At 44.1% G+C, this 18,703-nt stretch overlaps 1 protein-coding gene across 2 annotated transcripts; it reads left to right on the forward strand.

The window, feature by feature from the left end:
- The first annotated feature begins 5,640 nt into the window (after window positions 1–5,640).
- NEFL (neurofilament light chain) lies at window positions 5,641–12,747 on the forward strand. Of its 2 annotated transcripts, none has more exons than XM_075061955.1 (4): window positions 5,641–6,777; window positions 8,951–9,075; window positions 10,226–10,482; window positions 12,175–12,747. In XM_075061955.1, exons 1-4 carry the CDS (start codon window positions 5,710–5,712, stop codon window positions 12,348–12,350), a joined length of 1,626 nt encoding a protein of 541 aa, XP_074918056.1. In that variant the 5' UTR covers window positions 5,641–5,709; the 3' UTR covers window positions 12,351–12,747. The 2 variants fall into 2 exon arrangements, with proteins under 2 accessions (XP_074918056.1, XP_032638399.1); XM_032782508.2 differs by having other exon boundaries at window positions 5,643–6,777; window positions 10,226–10,551.
- Window positions 12,748–18,703: the final 5,956 nt, after the last annotated feature.

Here is an 18,703-nt window from a genome sequence, read left to right on the forward strand (position 1 = left end):
ATGGATTAGATGCGTGATATATCACACAACATAATGGGCCTGATTCTGACCTCACTTACTCTAGTATAAGTCAGAAGTAACTCCCCTGAAAGCAATGGAGTTATACTGGAATACAACTAATCAGAACCTGGCCTATAGTTTACCATGCAGTGAGATGAAAAAGGAAAGGAGGAACTCATGATCACCCCAAAGCCACGGTTATTCTTACTTCTTTTATGGCAGCATAAAATTTTGTTTTTCAAGTGACAAAACAACCTGGAGATGGGGATCATCCACAGGGAAATGAGATGCTTCATATCCAAAAGCCAGATCCTTAGCTGGTGTAAACTGGCATAGCTTGTCTATAGCACAGTGACAATTCATACCCGCTGAGGATCTGGCCTTCAGAATCTTAAACTTGCACCTGCATTTCTTACTTAGACAAAAGATCCATTGACTGCCTGAAGAAGGAAAGAGTGAGCTCTTCAAAAGTGCTCTCAGGGTAGGCTTGTTTTATGGTACTCTCACCACCGAGAGTGCCTCACTTCTGGCAAGCCAGGGTAATTTGAGTTCATTTGTACAAACATCTGAAATCGGTTGTTCTTTGTGTTTAGGTTTAATTGCTTGAAGCAAACAAACCCATGTCATCCATTGAATTGATTTCCAGGGCTCAGACCTAACCCCTTGAAGCTGCAAGGAGGGATTTGCCATCTGATTGTGTGGCCTGGTTTTGACTCCTTATCCAAAACGTAAACAGAACTAATGAAATCTAATTAGGCACTCACTGAAGGAGTTTAGATGAGCTGTCAGTGCTGTGCAAGATACAAAATAAATCTGGCCCTTCCCCCTGGAGCTCATAGTCAGAATCTGATAAGGGGAGTGGGGGCTGGTGGTTAGAGCAGGGGGGCTGGGAGCCAGGATGCCTGCGTTCTCTCCCCAGCTCTGGGAGGGGAGGGGTCTGGGAGCCCGGACTCCTGGGTTCTGTGCTCTGGGGCAGATACCCCCCTTTAAAAAAAGGGAGAGGGATAGCTCAGTGGTTTGAGCATTGGCCTGCTAAACCCAGGCTTGTGAGCTCAATCCTTGAGGGGTTCATTTAGGGAACTGGGGTAAAAATCTGACTGGGGACTGGTCCTGCTTTGAGCAGGAGGTTAGACTAGATGACCTCCTGAGGTCCCTTCCAACCTTGATATTCTATGATTCTATGAAAGAAGCTGCTGGATGTTTCCACTTGCTCTTGTAATCAAGTGGCAGAACAAACTCAGAATGGAGAAATTAATGTTTTTGGGTTGAACAATATGGAATTGGCTGAAATAATAAAATGAGAGCTGCTCAGCCACTCTGCAGGCAAAAGCAAACAAGAACTCAAGGGAAACAAACAAATACATGTTAGCAAATTTTTCTTCATCTTCTATATACTATACAATATGTGCGCAAATCCTTTACTCCATGCAGACAAAACTCCCATTGGCACCAATGACTTGTGTCAGTATTGCCTCATATTAAAGGGTTATTTAGGATACAGGAAGCTGAAACTTTTCATAAAAGATATGATACATCCCTAGTTCACAAAGAACAAAATGCATTAGAATTAAACAGAGAAAAATCTGAGACCTAGAGATGGTTTCTGCAGTTCAGCTCAGAGCTGCGGCACATGGCAGACATCGGCTGCCCTTGCTATAACTGGTGCTCTGCAAGTGAAGAGTGGGTCTCAATGTCCAAAGTTTCCTATGGTGCTTTTTAACCAGCAATACATCTATGAATGAGAAAAAGGCCTAGGGAAGCGGAATCCCCAAGCTGCAAAGTAAAATGCATAATAGCATCTTTCTATCACCAATCGTGCGAGTGTGGGTGATGTGCAGTGAAAGATGACATCACACCATAGTACGCATTACAGTGTATACAGTAGCATGTGACTGACGTGACATTACATGGTGGTAACATATTAAACACAGAGGTTTGAGTCTCTGTTCTGTCTTAGCTGTGCTCATTTGGAGTGGAGAAGGGCAGCTGCAGAGAGGTGGCTGGACAACATAGCTCCAGTGGAAATTAGGACTGCATGGGGCAGCCTAATGTACATCGCTGATGTAAGATCTGAATCAGATGTAGCCAGCCTCTGCTCCTGCACACCTTTTCCCCTCTCTGTCTCCCACCCTAACACCCTGCCCTGACACCTCCAAGATGAGGTAGCAGGAGCACTTACATGCTAATTGATAGACAATCCTCTGTTCACCACCACTTTTAGGTTTCAGAGTAGCAGCCATGTTAATCTGTATCCACAAAAAGAACAGGAGTACTTGTGGCACCTTAGAGACTAACAAATTTATTTGAGCATAAGCTTACGTGGGCTACAGCCCACTTTACTGGATGCATAGAATGGAACATATAGTAAGGAGATATATATACACATACAGAAAACATGAAAAGGTGGAAGTTGTCCTACCAAATCTAAGAGGCTAATTAATCAAGAGAAAAAACATTTGTAGTGATAATCAAGATAGACCATTACAGACAGTTTGACAAGAAGGTGTGAGGATACTTAACATGGGGAAATAGTTTCAATATGTGTAATAGCTCAGCCATTCCCAGTCTCTATTCAAGCCTAAATTGATTGTATCTAGTTTGCATATTAATTCAAATTCAGCAGTTTCTCCTTGGAGTCTGTTTTTGAAGCTTTTTTGTTGCAAAATTGCCACCTTTAAATCTGTTACTGAGTGACCAAAGAGGTTGAAGTGTTCTCCTACTGGTTTTTGAATGTTATGAGTCCTGATGTCAGATTTGTGTCCATTTATTCTTTTGCATAGAGACTGTCCAATTTGGCCAATGTACATGGCAGAGGGGCATCTCTTTACTATATGTTCCATTCTATGCAGCCAATGAAGTGGGCTGTAGCACACGAAAGCTTATGTTCAAATAAATGTGTTCATCTCTAAGGTGCCACACGGACTCCTGTTCTTTTCACTTTTAGATTGTTTTTTATTTATAGTGAAACAGCAGGGCCTAGACTATGCTCTTCACACTGGAAAAAAAACAGCAGTAGGAAAAAGGTAGGTAGAAAAATCTGAGCCAGCATTACCCTAAATACTTAAACTTCCAAGGGATGACGGCTTAAACAATGACTTTTATTTGCTCTATTCTCTTCCTAGCTAACAAGGTCCCCACTGAGTCACACAGTAGCCCAACACCACAGCTGGTATGCAGAGGTTTCTATAGGGTCCAGAGCTGGTCTTACAGGAGGGTGATGCAGGCAGCTGCCCAGGGTGCTGTGGTCAAGAGGCTAGGAGCATGGTGGGCTTATGGTGCAAAGCCCCAGAACGGATCTTGGGACAATGGGGGGCGGGGGGAAGAAGAAGCGAGGCCCTGGGGAGCCAGCAGGGGGCAGAGGTAATGGGGAGGCAATGGGGGCCAGGGACGATGGGGGGAGGGGGGAAGGGTGTGGAGCACAGGGAGGCAGTGGGGGCCAAAATACAAATTCACCCAGGGTGCATTGTGCCTATGGCTGGCCCTGACAGGGTCTGAGAGCTGGAGGACACTAGCCCTCTTTCTTCTTGGCACCAGCTGTTGACCCAAAAGAATGGATTTTGCACACTTTTCATCCCCACCCTGGGACTACTTGAGTGTTAGAGCTCCAGATTTTTAATACTATATAAGGACCAGTTATTACTAATCCTATTTTCCTCAGGTTTGAAACTCAGATATTAAAATATTAAATAAAATACTACAAAACTAGAGGATCAGCTCTCCAGTGAGTAAATCAGTGTAGAACTATTGAAATCAATGCAGTTGTGCCAATCTATACCAGCCAAAGATCTGGCCCATAATAACTTGATCCAAAGCCCACTGAAGTCAGGGAGAGTCTTTCCACTGGCTGGGATTTAGATCAGATCCATGCAGCACACAAGAACATAAGAATGGCCCTACTGGGTCATACCAATTGTCCATCTGGCCCAGTATCCTGCCTTCCAGCAGGTGCTGGTGTCAGATGCTTCAGAGGAAAGGAACAGAACACTTGTCGGGTGATCCAACCACCATCATCCAGTCCTAGCTCCTATCAACCAGAAGCCTAGGACACCCAGAGCATATGGTAAACTAAGTACTCACTTGAAATAAACATGGATGTGGTCAATAATGATGTGCCAAGTCAGCCAGCAGTTTAGCAATTGTTCCATTTGCATTCCCCCCCGCCCCCACAAAGGTCTTTGCAAACTACACAAGCAGGAATCACATCCCTGTTCAGTGATTTGCAGCCATCTCCACTGCATAGATTTGAGACTTAGCAAAAATCCTGAATTATTTGTGGTTACTTTGGCTGCCCACTGCATATTAGTTGTGGAGTTCACAAAGTGAACATAGGTAATGGGGAGATTCCAGGAGATGATGGGGTGGATTCAGGTGAAAGGACGTAATGGAAATACCAGGTGCTGATGCGATGATGGCTGACACAATTTAATTGGGGGAAGAGGGTTGGACTGGAATGAGATTGGGTGAAACAACTGATGGGATGAGAGGAGGGTGGGGACAAGATGATGGGCTGTAGGAGAAAGGAGTTGATAAAAAAGGGGCTGGATTGAAAGGAGTTAATGGAGATGGGTTTAAGGAGCAGCTGGGGAATGAAATAAACCAACAGGGTGTGACAGACTGATGGGACAAAGGTGGCAAGAAGCTGCTGGATGTGCAGGGGCTGATGGTCAACAGGAGCTCCTGGGGGTAGGGTAGATGGAATGGGGACAAAGGGCGGGGGCAATGGGAGCTTGTAACAGATCAAGGACTCACCACTGCAGCACCTCCTGTTGGTCATCCAGAAAGTAGCTCAATTCCAGCCTCAGAGCACCCTCTGCTGGCTGGTGTCTCTCCTGCTTCAGCCCACCCCCTCCCCGCCCATGTCCTTCCCAGACCCTGGTGCCCTTTACCTTGGGGTGCTGCCTACAGCAATACCCCCACATTCTGGGTCTCCCCTCCCAGGGGAACCCCCAACCCCTATGTCCACCTTGCTTCAGCGGTTACTGCCAGTTGCCATCTAGCCCCATTTGCTGGGGCAGACTGCAGTCTGTAATAGCTATTCATCACTGGCAAGGGAGTTGGACCAGCTGCCTCTGCAGCCCCAGTACCTCCCTAGGCTTTAACAAGGCTTCAACCTGGGGAGAGGCCAGACTAGACCGCCCCAGTTCTTCTTGCCCTTCCCTAGCACTGCTCTGCTTCAAGTACGCTGTGCTCCCAGGGAGCTTGGTCCTTCCCACTCCAAGACTGGAGTAAGACTGACCCAGCTTCTCTCTTAGCCCTTATATCAGGGCCAGCTGTGGCCTGATTGGCTGTGGCCGCGTCCCCACTCAGCCTACCTTTCCCCCTAGGAGTGGGGTAACTGCCCTGCTACAGAGCTGCTGTGTTCTGGAACCCAATAAGGACAGAGCTGCTGCGGGAGGATGGGGATGAAGGGGGCGATGGGAGCTGGGAGGATGGGGGCGAAGGGGGCGATGGGAGGGGAGCTGGGAGGATGGGCTGAAGCGGGCTGAGAGGAACTACTGACGCGGAGCGGGCGATCAGACCAGCCCCGTCTCCAAGGCGGAGCCCGGCCCCTCCCCTTGGCGCAGCGCGCTCCCTGCTCTTGGCACCGGCGCCCGCGGCCTCTCCCCGCGACGGGGCGGCTGCGTCAGAGCCCCCTTGTGAGGGTATAAGTAGGGGCGGGCGGGCGGTGGCCGGGCGCAGAGCAGCTTCTCCTCCTGCGCGGGCGGCGCCATGAGCTCCTTCGGCTACGAGCCCTTCTTCCCCGCCTACAAGCGGCGCTACGCCGAGAGCCCCCGGCTGCACATCGCCACGGTGCGCAGCAGCAGCGGCGGCGGCGGCAGCGGCTATGGCTTGTCCCGCTCCACCTACTCCAGCCTCTCGGCGCCGATCTCCTCCGTGTCCGTGCGCCGGAGCTACGCCGCCTCGTCGGCCTCGGGCTGCCTGCTGCCCTCGGTGGAGAGCTTCGACCTGAGCCAGGTGGCGGCCATGAGCAGCGACCTCAAGTCCATCCGCAGCCAGGAGAAGGCGCAGCTGCAGGACCTCAACGACCGCTTCGCCAGCTTCATCGAGCGGGTGCACGAGCTGGAGCAGCAGAACAAGGTGCTGGAGGCCGAGCTGCTGGTGCTGCGGCAGAAGCACACCGAGCCCTCCCGCTTCCGCGCCCTCTACGAGCAGGAGATCCGCGAGCTGCGCCTGGCGGCTGAGGAGGCCAGCAGCGAGAAGCAGGCGCTGCAGGGCGAGCGGGAGAATCTGGAGGAGACGCTGCGCGCGCTGCAGGCGCGCTACGAGGAGGAGATCCTGAGCCGGGAGGACGCCGAGGGCCGGCTGCTGGAGATGCGCAAAGGGGCGGACGAGGCGGCGCTGGCCCGGGCCGAGCTGGAGAAGCGCATCGACAGCCTGCTGGACGAGCTGGCCTTCCTCAAGAAGGTGCACGAGGAGGAGCTGGCCGAGCTGCAGGCGCAGATCCAGTACGCGCACCTCTCGGTGGAGATGGACGTGTCGGCCAAGCCGGACCTCTCGGCCGCGCTGCGCGACATCCGGGCGCAGTACGAGAAGCTGGCGGCGCGCAACATGCAGAACGCCGAGGAGTGGTTCCGCAGCCGCTTCACCGTGCTCACCGAGAGCGCCGCCAAGAACACCGACGCCGTGCGCGCCGCCAAGGACGAGATCTCCGAGAGCCGCCGGCTGCTCAAGGCCAAGACGCTGGAGATCGAGGCCACCCGCGGCATGAACGAGGCGATGGAGAGGCAGCTGCAGGAGCTGGAGGAAAAGCAGAATGCCGACATCGCCGCCATGCAGGTGAGCCTCCCCCGGGATATGGGCAGGCGGGTACCCGGGACCCCTGGAGAGTCTGGGCAGGTCACTCGGGCGGGCAACGGTGCAGTATCCCCAGCTGGAGCTGTCCTGCATCCCGAGCGCCTGGGCGGGTAGCTACAGGCATCATCTCCAGCGCCCAGACAGGGAGCTGTCCAGCACCGTGGGGTATCATATGTCTAGCGCTGTCCTGCACCCTGGGGTGTCTTATCGCTAGCGCTAACCCAGAGAGCTGTCCAGCACCCTAGGATGTCTTATCGCTAGCGCTAACCTATGGAGCTGTCCAGCACCGTGGGGTGTCTTATCGCTAGCGCTAACCCAGGGAGCTGTTCAGCGCCGTGTGGTATCATATGTCTAGCGCTAACCCAGGGAGCTGTCCAGCACCGTGGGGTGTCTTATTACTAGCGCCAACCCAGCAAGCTGTTCAGCACCTAGATAAGTAATGAAGGCGGCAACCCCAGCATCTGTACAGGCACGGTGCAGAAATCCCCACCACCTAAAGTCGGATTCAAAGCCCATTGAAGTCAGTGGGAATACACTACGGTAAGCTTTGGATCAGGCCCTACTCAGGGAATTGACCCCTGCAGTCTTCTAGGCAGGTGAGAGATCTCCCCTGCGCATGGACTCCCCAGAACATAGACAGTGCTTCTTTGCAACTAAATGCAGAATGTCCATGGTGCTTGTATCCTCAGGTATAAGAGAAAGTAACACAAAGGTTTGCATTAAGCAGGATGTATATTCATTACAGGAATAGCTTTTAAAGGGTTAAGTTAAAACCCAATTCTGGTGAAATAAGCGGAACTCAGCAATAAGTGTAGCAACTAAAAAGGTGCCATTAGTTATGATGAATGTTTTGTAATGCTTATAACAGAATGCAGTTAAATGAACTGCATTACTTAAAATGGTGTTCAACACAGTGCTAATTACATGACTACAGTTAAAAACATTGTTAGTTATGATCATTTTGATAAATGTTGGAGTACAGCTCTGTTAACAGGATTAAAATTCTTTGGGTTGGGTGATTTATGAATTGCATATTGTAGTTAATGAATAAAATCTGAACCGATGGTATTAGTTCTAATGCATGTTAGGTGATATTAATTACATGGATACATTTTTAAAGGATTTAATTGATCCTTTAATGAAAAAATGTAATTAATTAAGAAAATAATACTAGAAAATGCAAAAGAAGAAAAGAATAAAAGATTAAGAAAAAATGAATGGAGTTTGTGTTTAAAAAAATACAAAAATTTCAGGAATAATTTAGTCCTTGAATCACTTATTACTGTATGTAAAATCTTGTGGCCCTTACTCAGGTAAAATTCTTCATCAGCATCTGTCAGGAATAGTTTAGTTATTAGGTAGTCCTGTCTTGAGTGCACAGGACTGGATTAGATGACCTATTGAGGTCCCTTCCAATCCTATGCTTCTATGACTCTGTGATTAAAGTCAATTGGAAGTTTTGCCATAGTAAGAAGTACTGGATTGTATCATTAAAACAAGATATGATTCAAGAGGGTCATTCTCTCTTTTAGTAACCACCATATTAGGAACTAACTAGTTTGAAGTAGCAAAGAATCCATCACTTCTTTAATGAAAAGGGATGGAAATGGACTAGATAAACATCTGCAAATGCAGGTAGTAGGCACAGAATCTAATGGGCCAGATCTTTAGCTGGTGCAAATCGATGTAGCTCCACTGAGGAACTATGCCAGTGGATACCATCTAAGGATCTGGCCCATTGTGTTTATTGGCATGAAGTTCCATGAACTAAAGAAAAATGACATTAGGCTAAAATGTAAAATACTATCCGTTGAATGATTGTAGCTTCACAACATAACTTGCTTTCTGCTCTCAAATAAGCACCTCTTCTTTAAAAAAATAGTGGGGACTAAAATATATTCTGGCAATTGTTTGTGGGAAATAGGGAAAATCAAAACCATTTTGGATCTTAAAAACATTAAATGAAATGGAATCATATATGTTAGGCATGGAAAAACCTTATCAGATGATGTGGCACTTAATGAGAGTTTCAGCCTTATATTTGAGGCCAGACGTGGGTCTATCAAATACGTTCCCTTGCTGCAGCAGGATTACATTTAATAGGATTGTAGAGGAATAAAGATTTTATGTCTTTGAATATTCTTATTCCCAACAGGACACAATTAATAAATTAGAAAATGAACTGAGAACCACAAAGAGTGAGATGGCCCGTTATTTGAAAGAATATCAAGATCTTCTCAATGTGAAAATGGCTCTGGATATTGAAATTGCAGCCTACAGGTATGATGGAGAAAGTTTTAAGTGAATCAGAAATTTTCTCTTGCAGCTGGAGAAATTCCATTTTATTTTTCATACCTCTCATAGCTTTAAGCCCTTTACATAATTAGCTCTAATATTTGGCAAGAATTATAGCTGCTGACTATGTTAGCCTTTCATAGACTAATAGGTACCTGAAATAGATAAGAACTATGAGGTCATTTTCTGCACTCTATCATCACTATAGAAAACATTGCTGCAGGTTTCCTATAGAATTCTATTTTATTCTTCAGTGTTTTTATTAACTAGCCCCTAAACCCACTCAGAGAAAAAAAGCCAACCAAAAATTATTTGAAGGTGAAATGTTTGCTTCAGAACAAAATCTTCACTATATTATAAACCTTCTATGCTTATATTTGTTGAATACAAAAAGTTTATTAGAACCAGCAATGCCTAATTAAAATAATAAATACAAAGATTGGGATAATCAAAAGTGCCTAAGTGATTTAGGAGCACAAATCCCACTACAATTTATTTAGGTGCTTTTAAAATCTCATCTGAAGGCTAATGTTTGGGAGCAAACTTACTGCTACATCATTGTTTTATGCTTGACCCTAGGCATTAATGGAAACTGCAAACACCAAGTTAAAATTATTTTGATTACCTGTATCTGAGTGTAGAGGCAGGGGAGTATTTTTTCAGTATAAAACTGCTTGGTATATTTATTAAACATGCACCCCCTGGAACAAAAGGAGGAGGTCAAATTGTTGGGTGTCCCTACTCTGTGCAGTGCTACAGGATAACAGAATACAACTATCTTCCATTGTTGGTGTAGTGGTGTTATTTTCATGCTGTTTTTTATTAGTTCCCTTTCAAAGGGTTCTTTACATCCAGTGATGCACACTGATGTCTTATTTCTACCTTCTGTAACTCATTTTGATAAAATGCCATCCTTTTTGGATCAATGTATAATTGCCAGACAGTTGTTTATTGTAGAATAATGGTCTTTATTACCAAAAGGGTATAAGATGGTAATATTTTAGGGGGCAGGGATCATCTTTTTTGTTCCGTGTTTGTACAGCGTCTAGCACAGTGTGGTCCTGGCCCATGAATGGTGCTTCTAGGCCCAACTGCAGGACAGACAATACATAATGGTTTCATTTTTCTCCTCTAGAAAATTGTTGGAAGGTGAGGAGACACGGCTTAGTTTCACTGGTGTTGGAAGCATAACCAGTGGCTACACTCAGAGTGCCCCAGTCTTTGGCAGGTCTGCCTACAGCGGTTTACAGAGCAGCTCCTATTTGATGTCAGCCCGTTCCTTCCCTGCTTACTACTCCAGTCACGTTCAGGAAGAACAGATAGAAGTAGAGGAAACTATTGAGGCAGCAAAAATGGAAGTGGCGAAAGCAGCGCCCCCTTCAGAAGGAGAAGGTGAGGAGGAGGAGAAGGAGGAGGCTGAGGAAGAGGAGGGAGGAGAAGAAGCTGAAGAAGAGGAAGAAGGTACATTTGGTTACTTTCAAAGCATACTATTCCAGAATTCACCTATGCTCATATATGAGGCCTCAATCTGCAAATCTTTGTTAATATAAAAACTCCTAACTCAAGTGAATAGACCCATTGGCTTAAATGGGGCTATTCACATATGTAAGGAATTGCTGGATTGATCCCATGATTCATGTGTAGGAAAACCTAAGTACAATATGAAGGATGAAATCAGACAAATATTGAATGTTCAATACATTATGGGGCCAATCCTGCTCTCCTGGCAGTCAATGGGAGCTTTGCAATTGACTCTGAAAGAAAGAGCATTGGACTATGTTAATAGAAAGTGCTATTGGCAAATTCTCAAGCCAATAAACAATACTTAATTTACCATTTGCAGACATTCCTGAAAAGAACAGGAACATCTTGAACTAAATATTCATTCCCAGAGAACATCTTGAACCAGATCCTCGGCTGGCATAAATCAATGCTATTGAGTTCAGTGAAGCTGTGCTGATTTACATCAGCTGGGGATCTTGCCAGTTATTTCCACTGTCCTTCCACCAAAGTACTTTTTTCCATTACATTCTTTACTAAACTCAGAAGTTTTTAAAGAAACATTTAAAAATAATTATTCTCTGGATCATCCTTTTGCAGTTCCTGTTGCAATTTGTTTTGTTATCCTGTGTCTTTGAACTAGAGCTCCACAGAGAATCTTCATTCTCTTTTTGGTGCTATAATCATTCTCAGGGCACGTAGTCTAATGCACTAAACAATGGGTTGTAAAATCTTAAATGCCTAAATAGCAGGAAAAGAATTAAACAGGCAGATATTAATGATCTATGATGATTAATCCTTGGGGGAGGATTTCAACTACACACATCCGAAAGCAAATTTGTTTTTTATTTAAACAGTTATCTAAGATCCACTTAGTATGAAAGCTCATCTGTAACTAGATAGTGCATTTTCTAGTGTATCACCAATGTGCTCATCCAGAGTTCACTGAAGTCAGTGGAAAGACTCCTTTTGACTTCAGTGGGTTTTGGACCAAGGCTTAAAATGAGTTGCCAATCATTTATGTTTTTTTTAAGGCCAGAATTTTCAAAGGAGCCTAGAGAAGTTAAATACCCAAATCCCTTTGAAATTCAATATGATTTAGTGCCTAACTCCCTTAGTCTCTTGAAAGCCCTTGCCCAAATAAACACACCTTGAACTTAATTAAGTTTCTTTGAAGCCTCCAAACTAAGGCCATGTCTACACTACCATGGTAAGTCGACCTATGCTATGCAACTCCAGCTACATGAATAGGTTGACGTACCTTACGTCAAGTTACCATGGGGTCTACACCGTGGGTGGTCGATGGTAGAAACTCTCCCATTGACTTACCTTACTCTTCTCATCAGGGGTAAAGTGCAGGGGTCGACTAGAGAGTGATCTGCTGTCAATTTGGCAGGTTTCAGTAGACCTGCTAACTCGACTGGATCCTGGCTGTAGTGTAGATGTAGCCTAAGTTCATTTATGCTCCCATTGAGGTCAGTAGGGGTTTTATCATTGACTTCAATTAAAGCAGAATCAAGACCCTGGCTCAGCAGCTGCTACATGCAAGATATGGAATGCTTTATTGCTGCTCAATTTTTAAAGGTACCAAGGAGGAATCTGAGGAAGCCAAAGAGGGTGAGGAGGAGGAAGGAGGAGAAGAGGAAGAAGCAGAAGAAGGAGAAGAATCCCAAGAGGCTGCTGAGGAAGCTGAAGATGGGGGGGAGAAGAAGGAAGAGGCAGCAGGAGAGGAAGAGAAAAAAGAGAAGAAGAAGGATTGATTTAGACTGTGTGTCGATTTCCCAATCAGGTCACAAAACAATCCATAAATTTACTGAGCTAAAAATGTTGCACCATGTATTTAATTCAGAGACAATTTAGGTTTAAAGTTAAAGTTCTATGATGTTTTTTCTCTATGCACAGTATCAGTATGCTTGCAGAGTGCCCATTGGCTTGCTTCCAGAATATGCATGGTGTTTACTTATCAGTTCAGGAGCTATGTTCAATTTGGATGATTCAAAACCTTAAAATTAAAATAAAATTAAGTCACTTGGGAGACCAAATATGTTTAAATTAAATTCAAAATAGCTATGGAAACCTTGAGTGGTAAAGTAATGAAGGCTTCAATAAAGTATGTGCAATAAAGCTAGACAATAAAGATAAAGAACTGCATACACAGTTTTCTCAGAGTGTGTGTCATATGTTATGAAATAGATCTGGAAATGACTGATGAAATTATACACACGATTAGAACGAAGTACTAATGTTCCAGTCCTATACAGATGGTCATGTAATATTGGTAAATATTCATCTTCAGCTGGTGCCTTTGGGGATGTAAACACTGAGTTATCATTCACAAATTCTTCATGTGTCTGGAGTATAATCTGTACTGAACAGTCTAAGTAGTGAAGGAAATAATGCGGGGGAGGTATTTATAAGCCCCCCCCCCCAGCTGCAAAGTGTAGCACATGGACACACTGCCAGGTTCATGCAGAACCCCACTGAAGAAATAGTGATTCCATATGGGCACAGCAGTCTGAGTGTATGTTCTCCGTTGCATGATTTAAAGCCATAGTTACTACACTTCTGGAAAGGCTTTACATTGCAGCTTGGGATTTGCATTGCACACATACTGGCATAAGGGACAGGTTTAGTTCAACTTGAATATGAGAGAATCCAATGTGGATAGAAAGGGGAAAATATATATATTAGCATATTCTAGCACAAACACAGTTCTCAGAGGGTATCAGTTGGAATCACTCAGATCCTTTATGCTTTACAACCTGATCCAAAGCCCACTGAAGTCAATAGAAATTCACTTCAGCGTGCTTTGGATCAGTTCCTTAATAAAAATGATCAAAGCTGTGTTGCATTATGAGAAACTCAAGGGGAATGACAGCAAACATTTATATCTTTCTACTTGAATGCGACCTGCTTTCCCATAGAGTTTTCACTAAGTTATCTCTGTACTTTCCCCCCAGGAGTCTTCCTTTCTACTGCAAATCACCCAATTACTTTCAGCTTCCAAAGATCAGCCTAAAATTGCATGAAATAGGATCACAGAGTAGACAAAAAATGAAAGTAACTAGAAAGGGAAGAGAGATGCAAAACAAGACAGCAACTCTCAAAACAAGATAAGTATCTCATACCTTGTTCTGAGCATATTTATTTTCAGTGCATATAAATAAAGCAGCACTGAAGCTAGTGTATAGGGACACAGGATGAAATTCTGCCCCTATGCAGAGGGCCAGCACAAGACTTATGCAATACTTAAGTCTCACTTAGATAAATTACCAAATGAAGCTAAACCAATTTAAGCAAAGATTACACTGGGGCTGGAGCACATGATTTATGAGGAGAGGTTGAGGGAACTGGGATTGTTTAGTCTGCAGAAGAGAAGAATAAGCGGGCATTTGATAGCTGCTTTCAACTGCCTGAAAGGGGGTTCCAAAGAGGATGGATCTAGACTATTCTCAGTGGTAGCAAATGACAGAACAAAGAGTAATGCTCTTAAGTTGCAGTGGGGGAGGTCTAGCTTGGACATTGGGAAAAACTATTTCACTAGGAGGGTGATGAAGCACTGGAATGGGTTACCTAGGTAGGTGGTGGAATCTCTTTCCTTAGAGGTTTTTAAGGCCCGGCTTGGCAAAGCCCCATCTGGGATGATTTAGTCAGGGATTGTTCCTGCTTTGAGCAGGGGGTTGGACTAGATGAACTCCTGAGGTCCCTTCCAACCCTGATATTATATGATTCTATGATTCTACACCGGTTTAAATGTGTCTACATGAAGGGTTTGCACAGGTTTAGCTAAATCAATTTAAAACTGATTTAGGAGTTAAACCAAAGCAAGTTTTCTAATGTACAGCACTCCTAAGAGAATGAAATAAGCATCAAAGGGGTAGCTGCGTTAGTCTGGATCTGTAAAAGCAGCAAAGAGTCCTGTGGCACCTTATAGATTAACAGACGTATTGGAGCGTGAGCTTTCATGGGTTAATACGTGCATCCGATGAAGTGGGTATTCACTCACGAAAGCTCATGCTCCAATATGTCTGTTAGTCTATAAGGTGCCACAGGGCTCTTTGCTGCTTTTACAAAATGAAATAAGTCATAGATAGCACTTTTTAAATAGTAGGTTATTATTTCCCCCCACTCTGCCTACTAAACCATTCAAGAGATAAGAGGGTGTATTTCATTCTTTGAAGAGTTTTCAAGTGTTTTTTCCAAAGGCATCTGTGTGATAGTGAGAAAAGAGCTGTGAAGAGGAGATTGTGTGGTGTCAGCCTTTAAAAAGATTTCTCTCCCCCCAAACTCCCAGGAAACAGTGGAAAAGAAACTAAGGCGGGTCTATAGTAGGAAATTAGGTTGATATAACTATGTCGCTCAGGGGTGTGAAAATCCACATCCCTGAGCAACACAGTTAAATCAACCCAGTGTATACAGCCCATGGTCAATGGGAGAATTCTCCTGTCAGCCTAGCTACTGCCTCTTGTGGAAGTGGATTACCTATGGAGAGATGGGAGAACCCCTCCTGTTGGTGTAGATAATGGCTTCACAGAAGTGCTGCAGCGGTGCCGCTGTAGCGGTTTATGTGTAGACAAGCCATAAGGGAGTTTAGCAAGAAGGTATTCAGGAAGTGCAACCTTGTCCTCAGAGATAACAAAAATAAGGTGTCATCTTTTAAGGGTGAGAGCAATTAAACAGTGGAACCATTTATCAAGAGTTGGGGGGATTCTCTATCATGGTCCATTTTTAAACCAAGAATGGATGTTTTTCTAAAAGATCTGCTGTAGGAATTGTTCTGGGCATTCTCTATGGCCTGTGCTGTACAGGAGGTCAGAGTAAATGATCACAATGATCTCTTCTGGCTTTGAATCTGTGATAACTGGAGTGACTGCTGGTTCTGGGCAAGGAATCCTAATGGCACTGTCAACGCTAGTTTTTTTTCTAATTCTCCTTACATCTGGTAATGCTCGTGAAGCTAGACAACTCAGAATGCTTTTCCTTTTTAACATCTTTCTTGGTGGGAGAGTTTCTTTCCAAAGTTGGCCAATTCTGCTAACCATGATCAAAAATTTACACTGTTAGATTCTTGCTATTTTAAACACATTTTCTCTCCCTTTCCAGTGAAGCAAAAACAACCATGCATAACAATTATGGTGAAAAGGATGAGGAAATCACAAGCAATGCTATTTGCCATTTGATCAGAAGGCAGGAGAAGTTCAGACTACCTGATAATTCCTGTGCCTTTTGCTAAGTGGTTTCCCTGGTCACCAAAGCAGCATTTAAGTACAGCAGTATCTTATCAGTGTGAAATAGAATATTTGGAATTTCATTTATGTGCCTTTCTTAGACAAGCTTATAATTGCCATATTCATAGGACATCACAGTCTGATCTTACAGGCAGAACTCCCATAGACCTCAGGATCAGGCCCCAAGACATTAAAGCAAAACTGTACAAAGTTAACGGGCTTGCCTCCCACCTGGGGGCTTGATTTAGTGGAATGCTAGGCACCTACCACTTGCACTGACTTCAGGAGAAACTTTAGCTCCTCAACACCGCACAACGTCAAACCATCTAGGAGAATCAGGTGTTGATCCAGGTCTCGCATATCATCTGAACTGACCTTGCTATAGCTCTGTGCAAGCTCAAAAGTTTGCTTTGCTCACCAACAGAAGTTGCTCCAATAAAAGATATTACCTCACCTGCCTTGTCCCTCTATTCATGTTTTTTCTGGGATCAGCCCCCTGCCCTGTTCAGGCCTGTGTATTTCTTTTGCCTCCAGGAGTTGCTTTGTTTAAAACAGTTATTCTGCCACTTCAGCTCTACCTGAAATTTGCAAATAAACAACGATGAAAGAAGCTTAGCGAGACTTCTGTCATCAAAGGTTTCCTCTGACTGCACTTTTCTTGTAGAAGATCCCATTTATCTTCATCCTTTGGAACATGCTACAGGCTAGTTGGAAGAAAGGGCTAAAAGTTTAAGCCAGCTCTTTAGGAAATGTGCAAGAAACAGACAGGGAAAAATGTACTGCAGATATTTACAGGTTGCAGGGACTGCTCAGCCTTGTTTGGTTCCTGGAGTTCTGCTGTGCTGGTAAAAAGGAACAGGACAATCTGTATTTGCTGTGCGTGGGAGTTCAAACAGACCCCAGGGCACCTAGTTATTCTGCTAGAAACACTTGTTTCATGTTTATAAACCTGGGAGCTCTTTTTGAAGCAATGCAGTAAACCAGGTGGGCAGAGGGGGAAACATGAGGAAACTTTTCCTCCTCTCACTTTAATCTGGGCAGCCGTTTAGGGTAGTCAGTGAAGTTGCCATCCCTAGGCTCTCTCTTCATTACAAGATCTATTGTGTCTCCCCCCCACTCCCACAATGCTGGGACTGAATCTTAGGAGAGCAAAACATCCATAGGTCACAACTGATCGGAACTGTATTCAAACCAATGATTTTTCTTATTAATCAAGTTGGTTTTGTTTTGTTTTCCTCTTAGGTAGAATAAAATGCTTGAAAGTGTCAGGATATTGTGGATATTGTATTTGCTCAATATTTCATCATTAATTATTTGCTGCTTTCATTTATTATTTAATATTATTTTTAGCATTGTTGGGGGGGGGGGAGCCACAAACAAATGAAAAACAAGCCAACCCCAGGTGTTGAGTGTAATGTGTGACATACACTGGGAATGGGGACTCGTTCATATATCCTGTGAAGTACAACTGCTAGCTTTCCAGAAAAGAAGCATATTTTTCTTCTTCTAAACTGGGTTTTAGTTCTGGAAAATTTAGGACTGATGGCAATGGCCCAGAATAAGGTTCCTTCCAAACAGCCCTCCCCATGAATCTCAGTCCTGACCTATATTTGCTTTGCTCACCTTGTTTTGTCCCTTATTGAGCAGTGGTGGTGCTTTTATGACTTCATTAATCATCCATTAGTAATTTATGGCCTGACCCAAAACCCACTGAGATCACTGGTAGTCCAGTGGTAGTCTTTGCATGTCTGTCCTTAAATTTAAACACACGTATCTGCCACACATAACTTCAGATTTTAAAAATTCCTTTCATGGGGCTTTTGGATCAATTAATGAACTTCTCTGGGGTTCCAGATTAATTAATCCCTCCAGTGATCATGCTGATTTTAAGAAGTAACTGGTACAAATCAGACAAATGAAATAACCATTTTGCCTCCGTGAGCTGAATTTACTCTCTCTCTTCAAACTGTGCTTGATATGAGATGTCAGCAGACAAACCCCCCGGCAAAATTAAAGATTAATTTAATCTAAAACATGCAGTATTATAAATATTTAGAAATATGTGTTATTCTGTTACTCATTCCACCTTGCACTGTGTTTCCTGTGGGTTATTCAAACAGATCGGGTGGAAACATTAACTTTGGGAAATTTCCTGAATTCACTAACATGTTTTATACATCAGAGTTTACAGATAGAAAATCTACAGCTAGAAAATAATTAAAGGCTGAAATATTATTTTTTTCTTTTGCTCAAAAGACTGATAATACAAAACAAACTTCAGCAATGGATAGGCAGCAGGTAGTTGTGACCTTCGCTTTTCATGCTCGCTAGTATATTATTGTTTCTTTGTGCTTCCCTCATTGTTTTTTTTTCTTTATATCTACTTTTTGCCTATAGTCTACATGCTGGTTCTATTTTAGAAACCAATATAGTTAGCTTGGTGTAACCCCTTAGTGTGGATACCATTATAAGATATAAAAGTGTTTTTGTTAGTATATATTATTTATGACCTGATTGTAATGGGATTTACAAACAGGAGAGAGAGGAGAGCCTTCCCTGCTTATGGGTAACCAGGCTGGCCATCCCCCAGCACAGCTGCCAGAACTGCCAGTCATGGAGGCATGCACCCACAGATGGGACCAATAAGGAAGATGAGCCCAGCTACAAAGCAAGGAGACAGAGTGAGATGAGGAGGTAGAAAGGCTTGGGATAGTGAAGAGGTAGTAGCCACTACTGCAAACTAGCCTGTCTCTAAGCTATTGATATGAAGATGAAGGAAGACTGCAAGCCCTGAAGTTTAATGACTGACTCAGTTTAGGGTAAATTGATGGACTGGGCTAATTAGAGATGACCAGAGGGAGATCAGTTAGGAAACAGCTGGGGCC

The sequence above is a fragment of the Chelonoidis abingdonii genome, chromosome 2, assembly GCF_003597395.2.
Source record: "Chelonoidis abingdonii isolate Lonesome George chromosome 2, CheloAbing_2.0, whole genome shotgun sequence".
NCBI classification, from domain to species: domain Eukaryota; kingdom Metazoa; phylum Chordata; order Testudines; family Testudinidae; genus Chelonoidis; species Chelonoidis abingdonii.

Coding starts and splice junctions, on each gene's coding strand:
- NEFL (XM_032782508.2), top strand. CDS start 5,710: ATGAGCTCCTTCGGCTACGAGCCCTTCTTCCCCGCCTACAAGCGGCGC. Junction 6,778..8,950: donor CCGACATCGCCGCCATGCAG/GTGAGCCTCCCC, acceptor TATTCCCAACAG/GACACAATTAATAAATTAGA. Junction 10,552..12,174: donor AGCTGAAGAAGAGGAAGAAG/GTACATTTGGTT, acceptor CAATTTTTAAAG/GTACCAAGGAGGAATCTGAG.